Source organism: Myxocyprinus asiaticus, chromosome 1 (genome assembly GCF_019703515.2).
Source record: "Myxocyprinus asiaticus isolate MX2 ecotype Aquarium Trade chromosome 1, UBuf_Myxa_2, whole genome shotgun sequence".
NCBI classification, from domain to species: domain Eukaryota; kingdom Metazoa; phylum Chordata; class Actinopteri; order Cypriniformes; family Catostomidae; genus Myxocyprinus; species Myxocyprinus asiaticus.
In genome coordinates, this window is record NC_059344.1 from 61,173,478 (window position 1) to 61,188,093 (window position 14,616).

The 14,616-nt window shown below is 38.6% G+C and overlaps 1 protein-coding gene across 1 annotated transcript; it reads left to right on the forward strand.

Annotated features, from left to right (window-relative positions):
* The first annotated feature begins 4,573 nt into the window (after nt 1-4,573).
* Nucleotides 4,574-12,593, forward strand: LOC127440653 (G1/S-specific cyclin-D1-like). Its single transcript, XM_051697381.1, has 5 exons — nt 4,574-5,010; nt 6,354-6,569; nt 6,971-7,136; nt 8,645-8,793; nt 9,375-12,593. The coding sequence occupies exons 1-5, from the start codon at nt 4,813-4,815 to the stop codon at nt 9,528-9,530; spliced, it is 885 nt and encodes a 294-aa protein (XP_051553341.1). The 5' UTR covers nt 4,574-4,812; the 3' UTR covers nt 9,531-12,593.
* The last annotated feature ends 2,023 nt before the right edge of the window (nt 12,594-14,616 follow it).

Consider the following 14,616-nt stretch of genomic DNA (forward strand, 5'->3'; position numbering starts at 1 on the left):
GTCTCAATTCAACATCATAAAGAAACTACCTGTTTGGGCCTGAAACCACTTTACTTAATAATCTTATCTAAAAGGCAAGAGATTACTGGCCTCTACAGGATGGACAAGATCACGGCTTGTACACCTGAGGACACAGGACAAATAGCCAGGGCTAAATTATATGTAAGAATGGATGAAGACTGCAGAAGGGGGGTGGGCCCACAAGTAAAAGTGATAGGCGGAGGGATTAGCTCAGGTGATTGGTGACCAGTAATCTTCTCATTAAAGGTGCACTCAGTAATTTTTTTATGCATGTCATGTTGTACTTACGCTGACACCTAGTGGTGTGGATGCAGCATCATTTAAACGCAATAGTTTTCAGTTAAAGTGCCATTGTAGACATTTTCTCTTCACAAAGTGTCCAATAACAGGGCGATTACTTATATTAAGCGAGTAGTATTTGGCCGGTCATGTGATTCTAACATGGCCGCCCCATGAGGTAACCCTCTCCATGTAGAATAATACAGCTTTTTTTACTGATATGACAGTAGTTCTCATCCCATGTGAGTGCTGTTCACAATTTTAAACATTTGTTTCAAAATTACTATTTGTTTCTTAAGGAGTACAACTTTTATAATGAGTTAAAAAATGTGTGAGTGCACTTTAAAAAACAAATTAAGGTATTCTACATATATTTGTTTCGGTTTCCATGGCCGACAAATGGTAAAGGATTTAAAAATGTAACAGTGCTGATTTGTTTCCATTAGGTAATGCTCAGGTGGAATCTTAAGCGCATTGCTCATCAGGGAGGTTTAAGGTGAATGTGGATGCCTGCGTATGAATGTAGGGTTGAGGGCACAATAAATAACTCTCTGGCTACCCAGAGGCAAACGACTCAGTCCTGGTGAGCACTGAGATTAAGAAACAAAAGTACTGAGACAAAGGACTGTCCTTATTCAAGCATTCAAAAAGGGGTGTCGGCCTAATTGTAGATGAGTGCCCATGTCCTTCCCCAACTTCGGGTTATTTATACCTTTAAACCTGAGCATTCATACTTTCTGATTGCCATCCACACTATTATCAGCTTTATGTCAAAAGCACAGGGACATATACCATGCAAAATTTCTATATGCAATTGTGGATGTGAGCCACAACATGCTTAACCATTGATGCATAAATTACAAAATCACAAAGGAAAACTGTAATTTATACATTAAATCATAAAATCGATATATATATATATATATATATATATATATATATATATGTGTGTGTGTGTGTGTGTGTGTATATATATATATATATATATATAAAACAATGGTCATTATGGCCAAACAGTTCAGTTTTTGTTTCATCAGGCCAGAGGACATTTCTCCAAAAAGTAAGATCTTTGTCCCCATGTGCACTTACAAACTGTTGTCTGGCTTTTTTTATGGTGGTTTTGGAGCAGTGGCTTCCTTGCCGAGCAGCCTTTCAGGTTATGTTGATATAGGACTCGTTTTACTGTGGATATAGATACTTGTCTACCTGTTTCCTCCAGCATCTTCACAAGGTCCTTTGCTGTTGTTCTAGGATTGATTTTTACTTTTGGCACCAAACTACATTCATCTCTAGAAGGCAGAATGAATCTCCTTCCTGAGCGGTATGATGGCTATGTGGTCCCATGGTGTTTATACATGCTTGCTATTGTTTGTAGAGATGAACGTGGTACCTTCAGGTGTTTGGAAATTGCTCCCAAGGATGAACCAGACTTGTGGAGGTCCACAATTTTTTTTCTGAGGTCTTGGCTGATTTCTTTTGATTTTCCCATGATGTCAAGCAAAGAGGCACTGAGTTTGAAGGTAGGCCTTAAAATACATCCACAGGTACACCTCCTGTCAGAAGCTAATTGGCCAGTTGCCTAAAGGCTTGACATCATTTTCTGGAATTTTCCAAACTGCTTAAAGGCACAATTAACTTAGTGAATGTAAATTTCTCACCCACTGGAATTGTGATATAGTCAATTAAAAGTGAAACAATCTGTCTGTAAACAATTGTTGGAAACATTACTCATGTCATGCAGAAAGTATATGTCCTAAATGACTTGCCAGAACTATAATTTGCTAATATTAAATCTGTGGAGTGGTTAAAAATTAGTTTTAATGCCTTCAACCTAAGTGTATGTAGACTTCTGACTTCAACTGTACACACACACACACACACACACACACACACACACACACACATATATATATTTATATAGCAATAAACACAATAAATAGCAACAAAAACTACTATAGCACTTTCCTAAACACCTGTCACTATGCACTGCTAAGTTTCCTGATCCATGAGATCATTGCATGTAATGTCTTGAGGCTGATTTTGAGGCAATTTGATCTAATATTTAATACATTTTGAAGTGTTTCAAATCTATGTATCTAATGAAAATCCCTTAAATTATCACATTTATTTTAAGACAAAAATATTTATTTTAAGGTGATAGATCACAAGTTTTTCAATAACTGTCTGTTACAGGGGCTAAAAGCCCACCATACAACCAGAAAAGGAATATATATATATATATATATAAATCGGAAATGTGAGAGATTATTTTTTTTTTTTTTTTTTTTTAGATTTTTTTTTTAATCAGTAACTCTAGTCTTAAGAGTAAAATATGAACCGCACTTGCAATGTCCATGCTCACTGTAACAGCAACGAAGTGCGATTTCCGATTGGCTAGGACCACAGCAACTTCCTATTCGTTTTGCCGTATTTACGGTAATAGAAGTACAAGCTAAAACTCACATGGTCGGTCATTCATTGTCAGCAACACCTCTGCAGCCAAAGAACACTTCATGCCATGTTGAAGTAATTATTAACTGTTTATTTGGTTTAAGTCATGCTCTAAATGTAAAAAGAACAACCTTTTATGTTTGTTATTGATAGTTTGATATTAGACGTTTAATCAAAAACAAAGGGGGAAAAAAGCCAAAAAAGCCAGTTTTTAGAATGTTGCTGTGCAATAGGTTTTTTTCTTTCTTTCTTTCTTTCTTGTAATGCAAATATGCAGAGCGTATGTTTTAAATTCTTCCTGTTTTTCTCTTGAAATTTTCACTCTGTTCATAATTATCTGAAAAAGCCCGTTTTGGTTTTTTTTTGTTTTTTTTTGTTTTTGTTTTTACAGACAAATGGTATAGGGTGCTGTTAAAGTGCTACACTTAAGCAATAAAAGTAGGCTATAGCTTTTTTTTTTTTTTAAATAAGTAATAAATCTTTATATAGTAATATAATGTTATAATGGACTGTTACATTTGATTTTAGAATATGCATATAGTGAATACATTTATGTTGGCACTTTTTGTATAACACATTAACTGTTTAATGGGCAACTCATCATTATACAAACTAATAAAAGTACAAAAAAAAAAACACGTTTTTATTTTTTTGTTTATTTTTGAGGAATGCACTCTTTTAGCTTCTCTCTGCGACTTTAAAAGTTTTATACGACCAAATTACTTGTTTTACGGTATTGGAAAGTGTCGAGACAAGAATGTGAGGAATTTGAACAGCTCCAATTCATCCTCAAGCGACAGCGGTGAGGTCTTTAAAGTGAGAGCGCCCCTATTTGATCAAAACTCTATCAAACAATTACTCTCAAGTTGTGTTTTAAACTTTATGTGCTGATGTGGTGTGTCCAAACTCCATTGCCATGACAAACAGCCTATATTTACGGGTCGAAGGTGTCCGAGGACAGCTTTATTTCACAGTTTCTGATAATTGTTATGCAGTGATATATTTATTCCTTCATAACCTTTTTTGTTTAAACTGTAGGGGATACATTTTATTATTGAGTATGGATAGCAAATGAAATGTTCTAATGTGATTTATGAAGATTACCATTGGTATATTTTGTTTAGTTCCACGAGGAGAGATGAAAGCTGGTGCCGCAGTTCTGCCTGGCAACTGGCGTTCTCTCTCATTGGCGCAAGCTAATTTGTGCTTCCTTTTTAAGGGTCCCACAAAAGAGTTTTGTCGTTCAGATGAAAAAAAAAATAATATCCAAATCCATACCACAAATCTGTCTCATATATACGGAATATTACGTTCCAGCTGAAGCACTCAAGCACTTCTAACGAGTCGTATGAAACTTTTAAAACTACTCGCAGAACTCTTGACAAATGCATATCGATTTCAATCGTTTAATCTGTTGATAATAGGTGTAGCTGCATGCGCAAAGCGATTTCGATAGATCGGTGTGAATTATTAGACTGTAATCAAACTTTTCTGAAACGTATCGTTTCCTCAAAGGTGATTGTTGTAGGTCTTGGGAGCTGTAGCATATCCATTGCGACAGGGCAGCTGAGTTTCTTAATGGGACGATGTGCACCTTGATTTTTGCTATTATACCGCCCCCTACCAATACTTCACCAATACACATCTTCAGACCACTTTACCCTGTCTTTCCACCACCGATACCCAGCAGCCTGTCCCCTCCCCAAAAAGACCCTCGAACCCCCACGCTAGCCGGCCCCCCTACTGATTCTCCTAGGTCACTCGTCACCCGGGATAGGACCTCCTATTTCCATACGGCTAAAGAAAGGAGCCCAAACTCAAGAGACGATAGTTCTTTAAGATTTCTCCTCCGCCCTGAGCAGACAGCCTCTCGCTCTCTCTCACAGGCTCGCTGCTGCTCTGATCTTCCCTTAACAACAGTCACGTCATAGGGGAGTTTTGTCAAGCGGAGCTGCAGCGAGAGTTTTAGAGGGTTCAGCAGAGGCAGCAAAGCATCCACGCAACCTGCGTCCGACACGAGATCCAATTTTCTTACTTTGTCACAGCCAGACCAGTGAAGACATGGAACACCAGCTGTTTTGCTGCGAAGTGGATACCATAAGAAGAGCTTACCAAGATACCAACCTGTTGAATGACCGAGTTTTACAGACAATGCTCAAAGCAGAGGAAAACTATCTACCGTCACCAAATTATTTCAAGTGTGTTCAGAAAGAGATTGTACCTAAAATGAGGAAAATCGTCGCCACATGGATGCTCGAGGTTTGTTGCGGAAAATACTTGTCTTTTTGCATTACACAAGTTTGCTTCATGATGATTCTGCTCATGCTCTTTGGACCCGAAGACTTGTTTTATAAATGTAAATATGTTTCGATGTAACTTGTGTCCATGCATACTGTTCATCCCAGAACTATCACACAGAAATGCGGTGTTCCGATTATTGTTACTGAAATATGGAAGTAAAAAATGCTTTATTACGAAAGTAGCAATAATAATCCTAGACGTGTGAAGTTTTTCTGTCTAACGCTGTCGCATTTTTATTTCAATCGTTTATTTTTCCCCTTTCATCTGTTTCGTTTCCCAATAAACTAAGGGAAATATAAATGTAGTTTTTATTTCAATTAAATACCAATGTACACGTATGCATTCTCACTCGTGCCAGTAGCCTATTATACGCCATCTTTGTTGTCGTTTGCTTAAGTTTTATATATCTCTAAATTCTCAAATGGAAACATTATTGACATCACTTGCGTAAAGGCGCTTATTAGTTGACCTTTAATTCGCATGTATAATTTATACCTAATTTTTTGGAAGTAAACGTGTTATTTGCGTCTTAAAAAGTTTTGTTTCCCTTCGCCATACCTCCTGCACGACGGTCTAAAAAGAAGATATTTTTATAATTTTCTGACTTCAAGATTGTGCTCTAAACTGTCGGCTTTTGTTCCCCATCGATTGATTTGGATTTACAAATGTTTAACGTTAGATTTAATGCACGGGAATAATTTATATTAATTTTTGAAATCCCTACTAGTGCTAAATGTCGCATGCTCCTCGTTGCACATCGGGGCTTTATAAGTCAATTCATTTAACAGCGTTTTTGTCATTAAATTCGATAGATTTCACTTTTATTCAATAAAGCATACATTCCTGAACATTTACATGTGTGTTACGCACAGTGAAACAATTTTGCTATATTTTTACATATTTTTTGAAAAGATGACGAACTAGAAAATTGTTTCCTGGACTTCGCTTGGACGCCACCTTTTTGCCTTGGAAAGAAACGACCTCTAGCATCAACAGCAAAATCCAATATTTAAAATTTCTGCAACCTATACATTGATTTTAATTAAGTAATTCAATTAGTTTTTTATAGCATTCGCTACAAGGTTTTGTTTGTAATTTAACCCTTTCTATTGCACGTGCAGCTACAGATGCTAAGCACGTGGGACAACTCGATAAAATCAAGGCATAGTGACAATTTTATTTTTACTTCGTTTTATTTAATTCGTTTTAGCTTATTTCGATTCTAACCACATAATTAGCGAATGCACAAAGCCAAATATCCATGTTACGTGTATATCTTATCGTTTTGCTTTTCCTTAAAGGTCTGTGAAGAGCAGAAATGTGAAGAGGAGGTTTTCCCATTGGCTATGAACTACCTGGATAGATTTTTATCCGTGGAGCCCACCAAAAAGACCCGGTTACAGCTGCTAGGAGCAACTTGTATGTTTTTGGCCTCCAAAATGAAAGAGACTGTGCCACTAACAGCAGAGAAGCTCTGCATATACACGGACAACTCTATACATCCCAGCGAATTATTGGTAATTATCAAATACTGCGTCCTTTCTTCTATATTTTTGAATTCTTGATATTCTTCATATATTACTTATTTTACTTAAGCCAATGAAAATCATGCAAGTAATGGAGTTTTGCTTAGAACTTTGTACGTGGTGGATTAGCAACTGGTTTGATACGTTGCGTAGTGCAATCCACAGATATCTATATTGTAACGGCGCGCATTTCACAGACATAACAATGTACATTTAATGTGGCCGTTAATTGAATGCAGGCCTTAATGCGTGAGTGTGCATTGACCAATTAATCGACGTCTCCATCTAGCGGTCAAAGCATGCAAAATACTCCACACCAACGTCGTCTTGCCATAAGGAAAATGATCTTCACCTTAATGTAAACTTGGGCCTTTTTATATCTTCCCTCGCAGCAAATGGAACTGCTGGCGCTAAATAAACTGAAGTGGGATCTAGCCTCTGTGACACCACACGATTTCATCGAACACTTCCTCACCAAACTGCCAATACATCAGAGCACCAAGCAAATAGACCTACTACGCAAGCACGCCCAGACATTTGTGGCTCTCTGTGCAACAGGTATGTTTCAGCATCACCTAGTCTGCTTTGTTGCTTTAATTATGCAATTTTAAATGCACATGGATGTGAATTTGCACAGCAGAGGACCAAACAAAAATGTTGTGCACTTGATTACGAACAAGCATTTAAGAATATCTCCCCTGTCCTGTCCCAAGAGCATTGCTATCAAACTGACCTCTTTATTGCAATGGAAAGAGCCATCTCCCTCGTCCCAATTCCTCACTCAGTTATTGTAAACCAGTTTGAGCCTCAGCAAGAGAGAGAGGATGTCTGTTTCCTTTTGTGGTGATTGCTGTGACTGCAGCTTGGGTCCTGAGAAGCCCTATCTGCTTCATGACACCATTGCAGCACATGCAGTGCATGTGAACCAAAAAGAGGAAACCCTTTGCTGACATTTTGCTTGTGAAAAAGGGCTTTGTAACCTGCTATTTTCCCACGTCTAGATGTAGATGTCTAGATGCATGTGCTCTGATGCTCAGTCTTTATTTTTTTGCCCTGGCAATGAGCTCAGTCTGTTGATCACCTGCTTGAAAACACTTGTAGTGCTTCAGGAAGGAACTACTCTTGTATATTCCCATCTGTTTTTATGTTTTGTTTTTTTGCCACTCCATTTACATGGTGGGTATCACTGAAGCTCGCTCCCCTTTTATGTTTATGACCTGCATTTCTTTGGGAAGTAGCCTGGGATTGCAGCCAGGAAGAATGTGGTAGGACGGATACTGGGAAAGGGGGTGGGCTCTGGTGAATGAAATGAATGGCTTGGGGTGAAGGCTCCCGTGCATTTATGCTCAATTTGTCTTGACAATTGAACTCGTCTCTCGGATAGCAATGCTAGATGACTTCCTATGAGAAAGGCAGTTGTATTTCTCCATTCACCATGTGTGGGCAAAGTGCAAAGTGAGAATATAAGAGAAAGAGAGACAGCTTTGATTTATAATCTCCCCTTATTGCCGATGTGAGAGGACATTCAAGTTATGAATGCGCTGGAGACAATTTTAAACAAATGTCTGAGGAAGAACAACATGTGTTTTTAAGAAGTTGTGGTGTTCAGAAGTAGAAAGCCATTGTTTTGCAAGCTTGGAAACCTTAAGATTTCCATGATCTTTTGAACCAACTTGTGCATATGCATGACTAGAGGCTTGATTTATTGGGCATTTAGGGAGTTTAGGGTAAGAGGTCTACAGAAGGGGGTAGTTTGAGCTGGCCTGGGACCTACAGCAAAGTCATCTTTCTCCCCCCAAACCACCAAAGGCTTAAAGCCCTGTCTCAGAATGGTATTGGCCCTAAATGCCCTTGACTGTCCCCTACCAACCGTGCTCTCATTATAGTTTAGTCATGCTATGCTTTATTATGAATTCCACCCCCACCTTCCCCAAGCTATTCTTCCAATATTCCTCAATCCATTAGTTTTAGTCCTCATTTTGTCCAGTTACTCTCACGTTTCAGTGTGTATGAACTGTTTTGATTTCCTATTTAAGTTCTAACAAGAGCCCAATTGTTATTTTCAGATGTAAAATTCATCGCAAGTCCTCCCTCCATGATCGCAGCTGGCAGTGTTGCAGCAGCGGTGCAGGGGTTGTACCTGAAAACCAGCGAAAGTTCCCTCTCGTCCCAGAACCTTACCAATTTCCTTTCACAGGTTATACGAAGTGACCCCGTAAGTGTGCCAGGTTCATATTTTTCCAGAAGAAATCACATATCCCAATCCGGTCTCATGACAATTCGTTATAATACAGTAGTACAAGAAGCCGTAATCATAAGGAATTGTATGCGTTGGCTCCTACAAAATGGTACGACTTGTACTCCTTAGGGAAAAATGAATGAAGCAACGAACAATGTTAATATAATTAATCAAACCGTGATTTTAACAGGGAAATAATGTTTGTGTACCACAAAAGAAAGAAAACATTGCGGTTTGGAACGAAACGAGGAAAGTCATTTGTATTGCATAAATACATAAGAGAAGAGTAACCAAATTTGTCCACTGACATTTCTTAAAATAAAGTATTTGATAGGAGGCTAGCTTAAATTTGATGCCTGTAGTGTATTGATTTGAAAATTCAGTTTGTTGATTGGTTGGTCTCTATGGGAATAAAAGTCGTACCTTTTCTTTTGAGCCAAGTCGTACAATATCTTATGATTTCGCTATCTCATACAAATTATTTCGAGTCGTCATGAGACTACAATGTGTATCCCTTTTCTCTGTCATAGAGCTAATTTTCCCCTCTTCCGATACAGGACTGTCTGCGATCGTGTCAGGAACAGATCGAGTCCCTGTTGGAATCTAGTCTCAGACAGGCTCAACAGCACAACATATCCACAGAGACCAAACAAGTGGAGGAGGACGTGGACCTCTCTTGCACTCCTACAGACGTCAGAGACATTAATATCTGAACGGATCACTTCTCATCTCTTGATCGATGAATCTTTGTTTCTGTTGGGTATGGGCTTTGGCCAAAGGCTTCATGGCAAAAGAGGGAAAATGGGCTCCCACCTGCACCCCACCACCCGACCAGTACCTCGACCAGTTGCCCCCCATTTTGCCCTAACCGTTGACTTCTGAGAGGCATCCACACCGATGGTTTTGATGATTGGGCCATCGCCAGCCAGTACCACCAGTGGAGGACAGGGAATGAACGGAAACCCAGCTCTCTCTTTTGGCCCCTCTTTACATGTCTTAATTCAAAAATGAAAAGACAGAAAAATTGTATAGGCTAACTAGGGTTTTAAAATTTTTATAAATGACAACAGTAGTTGTGACTGGCCTCAACTTGGTCATTAAAAAGACCAAGTGAGGTATATTTCTATTTCAAGTGGGTCAGAAACAATTTTTGAAAGAGAAGAGACATTTCTTGTATGTTTGATTGCTTTCCCTCATGGATAGTACGTTGTTACACTTGCCAAGAGTGCGCTCTGCTTTTTCTGCAGACTAGCTGTGTAAATATATCCCGGCTTGCTATGCGTTTAGTCACTTTATTATAACTCCTAGACAGATTCCCTTACAAGATTCTCTTCTCTTCCAAAATGGTTTGTGTAACCTTAGCATATTTTTTTAAGCATGTATTATTTGTTGCTATGATTTAGAAGGCTGTTGACTGCCAGGAGCTTGAATCGTTTCCTTCACTGCCATTAATGTATAACGTCATCACTGCCAATGACAAAATAAGCTTATCCTGGTACTCCCTGGCTAAGCTTAAGCGGAGCATTCCACAGTCTACTTTTTGTTCAAATTCACGTATTATATAAAACCATTCCATTTAAAAAAAGAAAAAAAAGCACTTTCAGTCCGTCGTTTAAGGCTGACTTTTACAAAAAAAAAAAAAAAAAAAAGAAGAAGAAGAAAGAAATCCGCAGTTGTTAAAACAATGGGGGAAAAACATGGAATGGAGTAAGGGGTTGATGGCAGACTCATGTCTTGTCAGCAGCATGGAGCAGGTCTCTTTATCTATGGTGTTAATTGTCTGGAAGAGAAATAGAGGGGGACAATGAGAAGATAGGTGCTCTTTTAAGGGTAAAACTAAGCTCACAGTGTACTATTTCAGCTGTATGCGCCTCTATAGCTTCACATGCATTCAGAGTGAAAAAACTAATATGTTATATCAAAGATTGAGAACTATTTATTTGTCCTGTTCCCCTCTTAAGGCCAGTTTGCATGGATGCCCAAATGTACCTATGTTTGAAATATGTGTAATGACCCACTTAGACACCATAGTTAAAGTATTGAGTTGATGTGCTCTGATCTAGAATTTGTAAAAAAGAAGAAAAAAAAAAAGAAAAAAGTTGTGGCTTCAAGTAGATTTTGCACAAACCCAGAGATGTCAGTTGTCTTGTGGATCTCTGGAGGATAAGAATGGAGAGATGTTAGTCTGCAGAGGGAGGCAAAAAAGGCGATGGCTGGACATCAAAGAGTTGAAAGCAGAATGGAGACGTTGTATGACAAAAGAGGAGAACCTGGGAGAAGACACTCCTCATATTTAGCTGCTATGGAGGGATTTCCAGCAAGTATGAAACTTTTAAAATGGAAAACAACAAAAAAGAAAAAGACATGCTTCTTTCTATTGTCTTGTTTTGCTGCTATTTTGTTGGTTTTGTTTATATGAAATGTCAATACGATGCCATGTAATAGGTTTTAATTTTCTCATAGAAAATTATGATATTATTGACAACTTTTGGTTCTTTTTGGTAGGTTTTTTTTTTTTTTTTTTTTTTTTTTTAAATGTGATCAATTTTTGTTAATGTGATTTCTACACTATGCTATTCCCAAAACAGACAAAAAAAGAAAAAGAAAAAAACAACAAAAAAAGCAGAAGATAAAAAAAAAAGTAGACAAATGTTCCTGTTATATCCACAATACCTCAAACTACAGTTGTGATTTAGCATTGATTTTAGTCTGGGATTTTTCTTTAGTGCTATTTTATTTTATTTTATTTTTTGGTTTATACCATGCCTGTTAGTCCTGTTGTAAACTGCAAATGAACATGTTAATCATTATCCTACTGGGTCCTGATGCGAGTGAGTAGAAAGCACATTGAATGGAATTGGTGCCATAAACATTGACTCTGATTTTTTTTTTCTTTTTTTTTTAGCTGTTTCATTAAAGGAGACTATATACCTTAAGCCTCTTAGCTTTTGTTTAAAATGACACTGTTGTGAGTTTGTGACTGCCATGTGTACTTACAAAGCCATAGTTTTGTCTTGTAGTAATTTAACACAATGCAGACAATAATGTATAAGCTGGCTATCTTGTTCTGAATACAGGAGGCTTGGCATGTCCTCAAGTCGTTGTCTTTAATAAATGCAACGCAGCTACAATCAGCAGTGATGCTTCCCTTGATCTTTTTATTTCCATTAACCCATCAAATTTATATCCATGTTGTTTTTTACTTGGTCATTTGTTGCTTGTTGAGAGGAATCAGCAGTTTTCACCCTCTCTTTTTAGTTTCTCTTTAGCCTTTGACATGGTGCTGCTATATGTTTGCATTGAGACTGGAAATGATTTGTTGAAAGAGATGTGGCTATAAGCTAGATATGATTGTATGGGTGATTCAGGACCCAGGGGACATAATTATATTATCCTCTGTAATATCAGGAATCTTTTGTACCTCAACTGAATGATAAAAACAAGCACGTACCGGTATGATTCAGTCATGCTATCAAGGGAAAGAGACTGTGTGGAGGTGAAGTTTTTGTCTCTGAATGTGTTTTTAGGGGGAACTTAAGATTGATTGCATCCACCCACACCCACATTCTGTTGTAAAGTTTTTTTTTTAGTTCAATATGGTGTTCATTCCCAAGGATCGAACTAAATGTGGTGTTAATCCTCAAATACAATGTCGTGGTTTGGTTTTTGTTTATTTTATTTACAAACCGGTCACTGGTCTGATATGCACAATCTTTACATGCTGACCCATCTTAGACATGAGGTTAACTAGAATAAAACTTGAGCTTCAGAAACCAGCTGTCTTGTTTGATTTGTCTTTTCATTTCCTAAGTACTCCAGTAGCAATGGTTGGTGTTGATGCAAAGTTTCACATTATGGCTTTTTGTCTGTAAGGGCTAAACCTAATCACTGAATCAATTAAAAATGGTTGTGTTTTGATTTAATAAAATAAAACGTTTTCAATTAAGGAACTTGTACAAGTAATGTTGAAAATTAACAAAGGGAACAAACACAGGTCTATTTTTGCAGTACATGCATGGATAATTCTTATATCAGTATATGCTTTAAGGTCACTTGACAGTATTTGTGGCATAATGTCAAGTTCCACAAAAATTAATGTTGACCCTCTTTTGCCCCTCATTTATATATATATATATTAAAAAGCATAATCCACTGATCCAGTAAGGCAATTATAATGGAAGTGAATGGGGCCGGTGCATAAACATTAAAATATACACTGATCAGCCACAACATTAAAACCACTGACAGGTGAAGTGAATAACATTTATTATCTTGTTACAGTGGCACCTGTCAAGGGGTGGGATATATTAGGCAGCAAGTGAACAGTCAGTTCTTGAATTTCATGTGTTGGAAGCTGGAAAAATGGGCAAGTGTAAGGATCTGAGTGACTTTGACAAGGGCCAAATTATGATGGCTAGACGACTGGGTCAGAGCTTCTCCAAAACGGCAGGTCTTGTGGGTTGTTCCCAGTATGTAGTGGTTAGTACCTACCAAAAGTAGTTCAAGGAAGGACAACCAGTGAACCGGCGACAGGGTCACGGGCGCCCAAGGCTCACTGATGCGCGTGGGGAGTGAAGGCTACACCATCTGGTCTGATTCCACAAAAAAGCTCCTGTAGCACAAATTGCTGAAAAACCTAATGCTGGCCACGATAGAAAGTTTTCAGAACACACAGTGTATCGCAGCTTGCTGTGTATGGGGCTGTGTAGCCGCAGACCGGTCAGAGTGCCCATGCTGACCCCTGTCCACCACCGAAAGTGCCTACAATGGGCACGTGAGTGTCAGAACTGGACCATGGAGCAATGGAAGAAGGTGGCCTGGTCTGATGAATCACATTTTCTTTTAGATCATGTGGACGGCCAGGTGTGTGTGTGTCGTTTACCTGGGGAAGAGATGGCAGCAGGATGCACTATGGGAAGAAGGCAGGCCGGTGTTGTGTCGAACTCTGTTTCCCCATCGGGATCTGTTTCCCCCCAGCAGATCTCTATGGGGGAACAGTATCTGACGGTAACATTCTCCGCTGTCAGAATGTGTTCTCCCATGCACAAACTTAACCGTAACCCCATACCTTATCGGGGCAATGGGAAACAGATTCAGACAGGGAACACAATTCGATACAACATTGGCAGAGGCAGTCTGATGCTCTGGGCAATGTTCTGCTGGGAAACCTGGTCCTGGCATTCATGTGGATGTTACTTTGGCACGTACCAGGAATGGTTCAGGAATGGTTTGAGGAACATGACAAAGAGTTCAAGGTGTTGAATTGGCCCCCAAATTCCCCAGATCTCAATCCAATTGAGCATCTATGGGATGTACTGGACCAACAAGTCCAATCTATGGAAGCCCCACCTGGAAACTCACAGGACTTAAAGGATCTGCTGCTAACATCTTGGTGCCAGATACCACAGGACACCTTCAGAGGTCTTGTGTAGTCCATGCCTCGACGGGTCAGAGTTGTTTGGGCGGCACGAGGGGGATCTACATGATATTAGGCAGGTGTTTTTAATGTTGTGGCTGATCGGTGTATACTGTTTCAAAAGTATAGGCAGAAGACGTAAACATTATGTGTTAACATGATTTTAGTGTGATAAAATCTCTTACTAATCTTATCTGTAAAAAGTTATATTGAAAAGTACAACTTTGTTGCCATGACAACCAACGTAACACGGTCAACCCCTAATAGTTTTTTTTAACCCACTGAAATCATGTTAACATGTATGAAGTTACGTCTTGCCTTGCGGCTACACTTTTAAAAAAGTGTGAATTTTTATGTTTATGGATTGGTCCCATTCACTTCCA